Genomic DNA, 12,708 nt, shown 5'->3' on the forward strand with positions numbered 1-12,708 from the left:
TGCGCAATCCTCGCATGCATGTCACACATGAGCGGCTCCATCCGAACCTTGTCAGCACATTCTGGACGAACGGGGCTCGTTTCTACCGCGGTGTAAAATAAAGCACGCAGATGCACTTTGCTCAGACCACAGGCTATATCTTTAATAGGCCTTTGTGTACATACAACAGACTCTTATTTTTTCTTCCACATGGATGGATGACTCAATGTCGCCTTATCGCCTCCTCTGAATGATTGACATATCACCAGATCGGTTCATCGACAGTCAAGGTCTGGTTATACGGTAAGGGAAATCCTAACATAACGCGTCAGATAGCAGACACCGAAGACCCCCATTGTTACCCAGATGATTATTCGTGCGTTATTGTTCTCCACCCCTCCCTTATTCCGCGCATCAGTATTGTCAGTTCTGTACCTTATGGATGTGGAAAGCCAACTCTTCCACGCGCATTATGGTCAACCCTTATTTAAACACGAGCACTCAACAAGTTTCCATTAGTCTTCCAGTGATAACACTCAACATACCATCGGCTGATAATTGATGCTGTTAGTATCACTAACTACTAACAGTAATAGTTAGCCCTTTTCCCCCCAATATATATATATATTTTTTTTTTTAACCAACAAACATGGACCCCAAAGGTAAGAATTACATGGTTTCCATCCTCTATCGACTGTAAATAACAGTGTGGGTTTATTCAATGTGGTTGACGTTTTCTTGTCAGATGTTAATAATACTTACAAGGTTATTTTGGCCCACCATGTGTTCTGGGTTTAGTATATTCACGCAAATGATTGAAGTAATGCTAACTGCTGTGGAGTTCTTGAAGGTTTCTACTGTATATTCTTGTTTACTCCTGGATGAAACATTGATTGTAGGGCTAGTTGGCTACTAATCGAGATTGCTGCTGCACTTTTATTGCCTGGTTACCCCAAACTCCTTTCTCCGGACAAACGCTATGAACCGGAACGATAGAGCCTCGGAATAATCCTGTTTGAGTCGTCAGGCAGTTATGGTGATTGATGAATGATTATGACCTGTTATGTGACCGTTATATATAACCTGTTATGTCAGGTTCCTATTGCTTTTAGGTCTTTGAGGTTGTGGTGGAAGTATATGACAGTAGTTGACGTGACAAACATTTTCATTGAGTTGGCATTCTTTACAAAACAGCGGTTGATTTCTACAATAGTTTTTGATTGAGTTCTGGAGAAAAGTACCTCTTGTTGCTGCTCTCATTCTATAGTAACTCTACAGTATCAAACTCACTTTACCACACCCTGTAGTCTACAATAGCTTTAAAATAGAATAGCATAGAATAACATAGCAGAGCATATAATAACATAGCATAGAATAGAATAGCATAGAATATAATAACATTGCATATAATAACATATAATATAATATAAGATGGCATAGAATAGAATATAATAACATATAATAACATGGAATAGAATAGAATAGAATAGAATATAATAGAATAGAATAGAATAGAATATACAAGAATAGAATATAATATAATAACATATAATAACATGGAATATAATAGAATAGAATAGAATATAAAAGAATAAAATAGAATAGTATAGAGTATAATAACATAGCATATAATAACATAGAATAGCATAGCATATAATATAATACAATAACATAGCATAGAATAACATAGCATAGAAAATAATTACATATCATAGAATGTAATAACATACCATAGAATAACATAGAATAGAATAACATAGCATAGAATAGAATAGCAAAGAATAGCATAGAATATAATAGAATAACATATCATAGAATAACATAGCATAGAAAATAATTACATATCATAGAATAGAATAACATAGAATAGAATAGCAAAGTATAGCATAAAATAGAATGACATAGCATAGAATAATATAGCATAGAATGCATAGAATAGAATCACATAGCATAGAATAACATAGAATAGCATAGAACATAATAACATAGCATAGAATATCATAGCATGGAAAACATAACATAGAATAGCATAGAATAACATAGCATAGAATGACATGGAATAGAATAGAATAACATAGCATATAATATTATAGCATTGAATATAATAGAATAGCATTGAATAGAAAAATGTATCATAGAATGACAGAATAGAATAGCATAGAATAACATAACATAGAATAGAATGGCAATAACACACAGACTTTGTACATAAAACAAATATACAAATACAGTATGTTGTTGTTGGTGTTATTGTTATTGTGTACTTGTCAAGCAGTTTGCTTTAGTTCTTCTCTCCACTCTGAGTAAAGAGGAGTACGATGACAGAGTTCTGGAAGGAGCACAGCCGCCAGGCCACGGTTGAGGAAATGATGTTGGACTCTCATGCCCAGGAGCTGACCCAGCAAGAACTGCCTGAGATCCTCTCACTGCTGCCCAGCCTTTCCGGCCAGAGGGTCCTGGAGCTGGGCGCCGGCATCGGGTCAGTGGGTCTATTCAACTGTATCTATAAAACAACTGACCCGATAGACCGTTAATAACAACAAGCATGTACTGTGTCATGATCTCTGTAGAGACATGAGGTTTAACTGACCATGTGACCCGATAGACCGTTAATAACAACAAGCATATACTGTGTCATGATCTCTGTAGAGACATGAGGTTTAACTGACCATGTGACCTGATAGGTAAAACTCCCTGGCCCTGGGTTATGATGGGGACCTGTGTTTTTCCTGGTCAGGTGACATTGACTCTTGTTGGCAGTTTGACCCTCGCTGTCTGATGTGGAGGTGTTTGACCCTTTGTGTTTGTGTGTTTGGTCTCTTCCAGTAGGTACACCAGCCACCTGTTGACCCAGGCCAGTCACGTGACAGCGGTCGACTTCATGGAGAGCTTCGTGGAGAAGAACAGACAGGACAACAGTCACCATGGCAACGCCTCCTTCCTCCAGGCAGACGTCACCAAACTGGACTTCCCCAAAAACAGGTCTGCTGTTTGATAGGATGTGTATGATATAATACTATTATAACAATATATTATAAAAGTGGTGTACATAGTTTACCACAGTTACCAAAATCTTCTGCAATTTTGGTAATTAACAGGTAAATCTATGGCAATTTGGAAAAAAATTATTAATATATATATAATCTGTGGCCATATTGTGAATGCGTTTCTAGTGGATAGACCAAATGGTTCAAGAGAAGATAATGAAACAACTCTGCAACTCTTCCTACTGTTGACCTGTTTCTGCCACCAGTTTGACCCCCAAAACATCGACAACAAACACATAGTGACATAGTAAAATATACATAGTGACATAGTAAAATATACATAGTGACATAGTAAAATATACATAGTGACATAGTAAAATATATACATAGTGACATAGTAAAATATACATAATGACATAGTAAAATATACATAGTGACATAGTAAAATATACATAGTGACATAGTAAAATATACATAGTGACATAGTAAAATATAGATAGTGACCTAGTAAAATATACATAGTGACATAGTGACATAGTAAAATATACATAGTGGCATAGTAAAATATACATAGTGACATAGTAAAATATACATAGTGACATAGTAAAATATACATAGTGACATAGTAAAATATATGTAGTGACATAGTAAAATATACATAGTGGCATAGTAAAATATACATAGTGACATAGTGACATAGTAAAATATACATAGTGACATAGTAAAATATACATAGTGACATAGTAAAATATACATAGTGACATAGTAAAATATACATAGTGACATAGTAAAATATACATAGTGACATAGTGGCATAGTAAAATATACATAGTGACATAGTAAAATATACATAGTGACATAGTGACATAGTAAAATATACATAGTGACATAGTAAAATATACATAGTGACATAGTAAAATATACATAGTGACGTAGTAAAATATACATAGTGACATAGTAAAATATACATAGTGACATAGTAAAATATACATAGTGACATAGTAAAATATACATAGTGACATAGTAAAATATACATAGTGACATAGTAAAATATACATAGTGACATAGTAAAATATACATAGTGGCATAGTGACATAGTAAAATATACATAGTGACATAGTAAAATATACATAGTGACATAGTGACATAGTAAAATATACATAGTGACATAGTAAAATATACATAGTGGCATAGTGACATAGTAAAATATACATAGTGACATAGTAAAATATACATAGTGGCATAGTGACATAGTAAAATATACATAGTGACATAGTAAAATATACATAGTGACATAGTAAAATAAATACAAGAGTGTGAAAAAAATATGTCAAGGATATTTCATGCTGAAACCCTCATATTAAACAAAAATTGTATTCGCTAAGTTGATGGTATATATATTTTAGATAATGTTTTACAGCTTTGCCAAACTATTGATTATTTTTAAATCATTTTATATATTTCCATGTGATAAGGCCACACAGAGGACCTGAGATCATTACAGACACCTGTGATAATCTGTAGCACCCAAAAAGGACACTAGATTTAATCTTCTAAGATTCCATTTATTTATCGAAAGATACTAAAATTCTGTCAGTTTATTGGTAAACGTCGAAAGTTACTGGTAAACTTTCCTCTCTTTGCACCTCTAGGTCTGCGTCTCAGTTTAAATTATCTGTTGGGATTTTTGTCTGTTTTGTTGGCTCCTGAGTGACGCAGCGGTCTAAGGCACTGCATCTCAGTACAAAAGGTGTCACTATACGACCTGGTTTGAATCCAGGCTGTATCACATCTGGCCGTGATTCGGAGTCCCGTAGGGCGGTGCACAATTGGCCCAGCGTCATCAGGGTTTGACCGTGTAAGTCGCTCTGGATAAGAGCGTCTGCTAAATGACTTAAATGTAAATGTAAATGTAAATAAGAATAGGAACTGACTTGCCTTGTTAAATAAAGGTTAAATAAGAAAATACATAAATCTGTTGCCATTGTGACATTGTGACTTTGGATTGATTAAACTAAGGTTATTGTTTTGGTGTTATTCTGATGTGTACCCCACCCCCATCAGTTGTGTTATTCTGATGTGTACCCCACCCCCATCAGTTGTGTTATTCTGATGTGTACCCCACCCCCATCAGTTGTGTTATTCTGATGTGTACCCCACCCCCATCAGTTGTGTTATTCTGATGTGTACCCCACCCCCATCAGTTGTGTTATTCTGATGTGTACCCCACCCCCATCAGTTGTGTTATTCTGATGTGTACCCCACCCCCATCAGTTGTGTTATTCTGATGTGTACCCCACCCCCATCAGTTGTGTTATTCTGATGTGTACCCCACCCCCATCAGTTGTGTTATTCTGATGTGTACCCCACCCCCATCAGTTGTGTTATTCTGATGTGTACCCCACCCCCATCAGTTGTGTTATTCTGATGTGTACCCCACCCCCATCAGTTGTGTTATTCTGATGTGTACCCCACCCCCATCAGTTGTGTTATTCTGATGTGTACCCCACCCCCATCAGTTGTGTTATTCTGATGTGTACCCCACCCCCATCAGTTGTGTTATTCTGATGTGTACCCCACCCCCCATCAGTTGTGTTATTCTGATGTGTACCCCACCCCCATCAGTTGTGTTATTCTGATGTGTACCCCACCCCCATCAGTTGTGTTATTCTGATGTGTACCCCACCCCCATCAGTTGTGTTATTCTGATGTGTACCCCACCCCCATCAGTTGTGTTATTCTGATGTGTACCCCACCCCCATCAGTTGTGTTATTCTGATGTGTACCCCACCCCATCAGTTGTGTTATTCTGATGTGTACCCCACCCCCATCAGTTGTGTTATTCTGATGTGTACCCCACCCCCATCAGTTGTGTTATTCTGATGTGTACCCCACCCCCATCAGTTGTGTTATTCTGATGTGTACCCCACCCCCATCAGTTGTGTTATTCTGATGTGTACCCCACCCCCATCAGTTGTGTTATTCTGATGTGTACCCCACCCCCATCAGTTGTGTTATTCTGATGTGTACCCCACCCAGTTGTGTTATTCTGATGTGTACCCCATCAGTTGTGTTATTCTGATGTGTACCCCACCCCCATCAGTTGTGTTATTCTGATGTGTACCCCACCCCCATCAGTTGTGTTATTCTGATGTGTACCCCACCCCCATCAGTTGTGTTATTCTGATGTGTACCCCACCCCCATCAGTTGTGTTATTCTGATGTGTACCCCACCCCATCAGTTGTGTTATTCTGATGTGTACCCCACCCCCATCAGTTGTGTTATTCTGATGTGTGTTGTGTTATTCTGATGTGTACCCCACCCCCATCAGTTGTGTTATTCTGATGTGTACCCCACCCCCATCAGTTGTGTTATTCTGATGTGTACCCCCCATCAGTTGTGTTATTCCCCCACCCCCATCAGTTGTGTTATTCTGATGTGTACCCCATCCCCCATCAGTTGTGTTATTCTGATGTGTACCCCATCCCCATCAGTTGTGTTATTCTGATGTGTACCCCACCCCCATCAGTTGTGTTATTCTGATGTGTACCCCACCCCATCAGTTGTGTTATTCTGATGTGTACCCCACCCCCATCAGTTGTGTTATTCTGATGTGTACCCCACCCCCATCAGTTGTGTTATTCTGATGTGTACCCCACCCCCATCAGTTGTGTTATTCTGATGTGTACCCCACCCCCATCAGTTGTGTTATTCTGATGTGTACCCCACCCCCATCAGTTGTGTTATTCTGATGTGTACCCCACCCCATCAGTTGTGTTATTCTGATGTGTACCCCACCCCCATCAGTTGTGTTATTCTGATGTGTACCCCACCCCCATCAGTTGTGTTATTCTGATGTGTACCCCACCCCCATCAGTTGTGTTATTCTGATGTGTACCTCCCCATCAGTTTTGACATCATCTTCTCCAACTGGCTACTGATGTATCTGAGTGACGAGGAGCTGAGGTCACTAACAGAGAGGATGCTGGGATGGCTCCGCCTCGGAGGATACCTGTTTTTCAGGGAGTCCTGCAACCACCAATCAGGTACGAGCTTTAATATCACCTGAATTTCTATTGTGAGTCTTACAGTAATGACCCTCCTGTAGAGCTGAGAGGTTACTGTCTAATGAATCCCTAGACCCTCCTGTAGAGCTGAGAGGTTACTGTCTAATGAATCCCTAGACCCTCCTGTAAGAGCTGAGAGGTTACTGTCTGATGAATCCCTAGACCTTCCTGTAGTGCTGAGAGGTTACTGTCTAATGAATCCCTAGACCCTCCTGTAAGAGCTGAGAGGTTACTGTCTGATGAATCCCTAGACCTTCCTATAGTGCTGAGAGGTTACTGTCTAATGAATCCCTAGACCCTCCTGTAGAGCTGAGAGGTTATTGTCTAATGAATCCCTAGACCTTCCTGTAGTGCTGAGAGGTTACTGTCTAATGAATCCCTAGACCCTCCTGTAGAGCTGAGAGGTTATTGTCTAATGAATCCCTAGACCCTCCTGTAGAGCTGAGAGGTTACTATCTAATGAATCCCTAGACCCTCCTGTAGAGCTGAGAGGTTACTGTCTAATGAATCCCTAGACCCTCCTGTAGAGCTGAGAGGTTACTGTCTAATGAATCCCTAGACCCTCCTGTAGAGCTGAGAGGTTGATAGGTGGAAGCAACATGGTAATATACACTGCTCAAAAAAATAAAGGGAACACTAAAATAACACATCCTAGATCTGAATGAATGAAATATTCTTATTAAATCATTTTTCCTTTACATAGTTGAATGTGCTGACAACAAAATCACACAAAAATTATCAATGGAAATCAAATTTATCAACCCATAGAGATCTGGATTTGGAGTCACACTCAAAATTAAAGTGGAAAACCACACTACAGGCTGATTCAACTTTGATGTAATGTCCTTAAAACAAGTTAAAATGAGGCTCAGTAGTGTGTGTGGCTTCCACGTGCCTGTATGACCTCCCTACAACACCTGGGCATGATCCTGATGAGGTGGCGGATGGTCTCCTGAGGGACCTCCTCCCAGACCTGGACTAAAGCATCCGCCAACTCCTGGACAGTCTGTGGTGCAATGTGGCGTTGGTGGATGGAGCGAGACATGATGTCCCAGATGTGCTCAATTGGATTCAGGTCTGGGGAACGGGCGGGCCAGTCCATAGCATCAATGCCTTCGTCTTGCAGGAACTGCTGACTCACTCCAGACACATGAGGTCCAGCATTGTCTTGCATTAGGAGGAACCAGCATATGGTCTCACAAGGGGTCTGAGGATCTCATCTCAGTACCTAATGGCAGTCAGGCTACCTCTGGCGAGCACATGGAGGGCTGTGCGGCCCCCCAAAGAAATGCCACCCCACACCATGACTGACCCACCGCCAAACCGGTCATGCTGGAGGATGTTGCAGGCAGCAGAACATTCTCCACAGCATCTCCAGACTCTGCCACGTCTGTCACATGTGCTCAATGTGAACCTGCTTTCATCTGTGAAGAGTACAGGGTGCCAGTGGCGAATTTGCCAATCTTGGTGTTCTCTGGCAAATGCCAAATGTCCTGCACGGTGTTGGGCTGTAAGCACGTCGGGCCCTCATACCACCCTCATGGAGTCTGTTTCTGACCGTTTGAGCAGACACATGCACATTTGTGGCCTGCTGGAGGTCATTTTGCAGGGTTCTGGCAGTGCTCCTCCTGCTCCTCCTTGCACAAAGGCGGAGGTAGCGGTCCTGCTGCTGGGTTGTTGCCCTCCTACGGCCTCCTCCCCGTCTCCTGATGTACTGGCCTGTCTCCTGGTACCGGCTCCATGCTCTGGACACTACGCTGACAGACACAGCAAACCTTCTTTCCACAGCTCGCATTGATGTCCCATCCTGGATGAGCTGCAAAACCTGAGCCACTTGTGTGGGTTGTAGACTCCGTCTCATGCTACCACTAGAGTGAAAGCACCGCCAGCATTCAAAAGTGACCAAAACATCAGCCAGGAAGCATAGGAACTGAGAAGTGGTCTGTGGTCACCCCCTGCAGAACCACTCATTTATTGGGGGTGTCTTGCTAATTGCCTATAATTTCCACCTGTTGTCTTTACCATTTGCACAACAGCATGTGGAATGAATTGTCAATCAGTGTTGCTTCCTAAGTGGACAGTTTGATTTCACAGAAGTGTGATTGACTTGGAGTTACATTGTGTTGTTTAAGTGTTCCCTTTATTTTTTTGAGCAGTGTATCTACCCAGATACTCCTCTCATCCTGTCGTCCTCTCATAATTTAATACCTTACTAAACAGATCCCTATTCAGTCCACTTTCACCTTCATGAGTTACATAAATTCAGGTCAGACTATCTGCCGTGAAATTAAGCCTACTAGAGAGCGTGTGCACTCAGTCATTCACATCACACACATTCATAGAAAATTGCAAAGAAAATCGTATTGGAATCGTGGTAGTTTCTTACATGGTCACTTTTATGATTACGAACAGACTATATGAGTAGTGAGTGGAGTTACAAACAGACTATATGAGTAGTGAGTGTAGTTACGAACAGACTATATGAGTAGTGAGTGGAGTTACGAACAGACTATATGAGTAGTGAGTGGAGTTACTAACAGACTATATGAGTAGTGAGTGGAGTTACTAACAGACTATATGAGTAGTGAGTGGAGTTACGAACAGACTATATGAGTAGTGAGTGGAGTTACGAACAGACTATATGAGTAGTGAGTGGAGTTACTAACAGACTATATGAGTAGTGAGTGGAGTTACTAACAGACTATATGAGTAGTGAGTGGAGTTACTAACAGACTATATGAGTAGTGAGTGGAGTTACTAACAGACTATATGAGTAGTGAGTGGAGTTACTAACAGACTATATGAGTAGTGAGTGGAGTTACTAACAGACTATATGAGTAGTGAGTGGAGTTACTAACAGACTATATGAGTAGTGAGTGGAGTTACTAACAGACTATATGAGTAGTGAGTGGAGTTACTAACAGACTATATGAGTAGTGAGTGGAGTTACTAACAGACTATATGAGTAGTGAGTGGAGTTACGAACAGACTATATGAGTAGTGAGTGGAGTTACTAACAGACTATTTGCAATGAAAATCTTTTTGGATTCACGGAAGCGTATTAGCTCAATTTGGGCCTACCACCACAACAAAGCTAGTTAGCGTTGCTAGCTAACAACTGACCCATAAAATCGCTGAATTGGAGGGTAGAGTGTCTATTCTTCATCAGATTAAAAGAGATGAACAGCTGATCGACTCTTTTCTTGAGTCTGCCAAAAATGTGGAGAACGAAGCCACTTGCCCATGGCTTGTCACCGCGGCCTCGGCCTCGGAGGAGTCTTCAGCTGTGAGACGTGCTTTGATCCCGCTAGAAGAGCCCTGGTCATTACCGGGAGTTACACTCAAGCACCCGGTCTGCTCCACTCCCTCTGCTCCACCTCAGGAGCCATGGATCACTGTACGGAAACCAAAAAACCTTGGCAGGAAAACGCCAAGGCAAAGTGATGCCTTGGATTTGGGAAACAGATACCGGGTATCGGAAGAGTCTGAGATTTCTGGCTCTGGCCACAAAAGAACAAACAACTTTGTCCGGAAGCAAGTGATACATTAAGTGATCATTTAAACCATTTACCCATGAAACAGCTCTACAATTAGCCCCAAACAACTTTATAGGAGGAAGATAACTCAAGAGAGACACAACTTAAAAAATTGACCAAGCAGTCCTTATTGTGGGCTCATCTATGATCCAACATGTTATTAGGAAAGCAGAGACCGTCTGTTACCCAGGTGCCCAGATCCAGGACATTGACTGTATGATCCCGATACTCATTAGTGAAGAACCGACTGCTTCAGAGACCATCTGTTACCCAGGTGCCCAGATCCAGGACATTGACTGTATGATCCCGATACTCATTAGTGAAGAACCGACTGCTTCAGAGACAATCTGTTACCCAGGTGCCCAGATCCAGGACATTGACTGTATGATCCCGATACTCATTAGTAAACAACCGACTGCTTCAGAGATCGTCTGTTACCCAGTTGCCCAGATCCAGGACATTGACTGTATGATCCCGATACTCATTAGTGAACAACCGACTGCTTCAGAGACCATCTGTTACCCAGGTGCCCAGATCCAGGACATTGACTGTATGATCCCGATACTCATTAGTGAAGAACCGACTGCTTCAGGTATCATTTACATTTACATTTAAGTAATTTAGCAGACGCTCTTATCCAGAGCGACTTACAAATGATATTCAACAACAGGAAACTGAGTAACTTAAAAATGACTTTAAATCCCTGATTCATAGTCTACTTAAATGAGGTAAACAATGCATTGTTTCAGGTCCACTCCCGTCTCCACGCTCTACTGATAATCATTTCAGTCGTATACGCCAGCTACATATCTGGCTTAAAGTTTGTTTTTTACAGCTTTTCTACATCGACCAAATGTATTTCTCCGGGATGTATTACATCTGAATAGGTACGAGCATCCTCGCCTCAAACCTGGCTCTCACTATAGCCTCATACAGGGCATGTGACAATTGACAATATATAGCCATGGGGGTTGATACTTGGAATTGGTCGTTTCCCCATCAGACTATACTGACTGCTCCCCCCACAGCTTTAAATAGCTCTACAGGTGCTGCTAACATGGATGAAACTTTTGATTGAAGTAATCTCATCTCCATCCATCTCAGGCCTGTCAGTAGCTACACGAGGAAGCGTCGATCATCTGATATTACCTTGAATGCTCCTTCTGATATGAGCTCTCGAAATTAGTGGCCTTGGATTTATTCATTTGAATGCTAGAAGCTTGATCCAAAAGTTAGATTTGTTTGAAATACTGGTCACACAATCACATGCTGACATGATTACATCTGAATCCTGTCTGTGTGTCTCTGTTCCAGACTCAGATGTTCTGTTAGCTGGGTATATTGTCTACAGACCAGACAGAGTGGGTAGAGGAAGACTCAGATGTTCTGTTAGCTGGGTATATTGTCTACAGAGCAGACAGAGTAGGTAGAGGAAGACTCAGATGTTCTGTTAGCTGGGTATATTGTCTACAGAGCAGACAGAGTGGGTAGAGGAAGACTCAGATGTTCTGTTAGCTGGGTATATTGTCTACAGAGCAGACAGAGTAGGTAGAGGAAGACTCTGATGTTCTGTTAGCTGGGTATAATGTCTACAGAGCAGACAGAGTAGGTAGAGGTAGACTCAGATGTTCTGTTAGCTGGGTATAATGACAGAGTAGGTAGAGGTAGACTCAGATGTTCTGTTAGCTGGGTATATTGTCTACAGAGCAGACAGAGTAGGTAGAGGAAGACTCTGATGTTCTGTTAGCTGGGTATAATGTCTACAGAGCAGACAGAGTAGGTAGAGGTAGACTCAGATGTTCTGTTAGCTGGGTATAATGACAGAGTAGGTAGAGGAAGACTCAGATGTTCTGTTAGCTGGGTCTAATGTCTACAGACCAGACAGAGTAGGTAGAGGTAGACTCAGATGTTCTGTTAGCTGGGTCTAATGTCTACAGACCAGACAGAGTGGGTAGAGGAAGACTCAGATGTTCTGTTAGCTGGGTCTAATGTCTACAGACCAGACAGAGTGGGTAGAGGAAGACTCAGATGTTCTGTTAGCTGGGTCTAATGTCTACAGACCAGACAGAGTAGGTAGAGGAAGACTCAGATGTTCTGTTAGCTGGGTCTAATGTCTACAGACCAGACAGAGTGGGTAG

At 41.3% G+C, this 12,708-nt stretch overlaps 1 protein-coding gene across 4 annotated transcripts in view; it reads left to right on the forward strand.

The window, feature by feature from the left end:
• LOC124010355 (phosphoethanolamine N-methyltransferase 3-like) overlaps positions 1-12,708 on the forward strand; it is a 27,224-nt gene continuing 14,516 nt past the window's right edge. Inside the window, exons 1-4 of one of the 4 annotated variants that reach the window (XM_046322719.1) lie at positions 1-282; positions 2,284-2,458; positions 2,806-2,961; positions 6,877-7,013. In XM_046322719.1, coding sequence (XP_046178675.1) covers positions 2,298-2,458; positions 2,806-2,961; positions 6,877-7,013 — 454 coding nt within the window. In that variant the 5' untranslated portion in view covers positions 1-282; positions 2,284-2,297. The other 3 variants (XM_046322718.1, XM_046322717.1, XM_046322720.1) reach the window with 3 other exon arrangements.

Source organism: Oncorhynchus gorbuscha, linkage group LG23 (genome assembly GCF_021184085.1).
Source record: "Oncorhynchus gorbuscha isolate QuinsamMale2020 ecotype Even-year linkage group LG23, OgorEven_v1.0, whole genome shotgun sequence".
Classification (NCBI taxonomy): domain Eukaryota; kingdom Metazoa; phylum Chordata; class Actinopteri; order Salmoniformes; family Salmonidae; genus Oncorhynchus; species Oncorhynchus gorbuscha.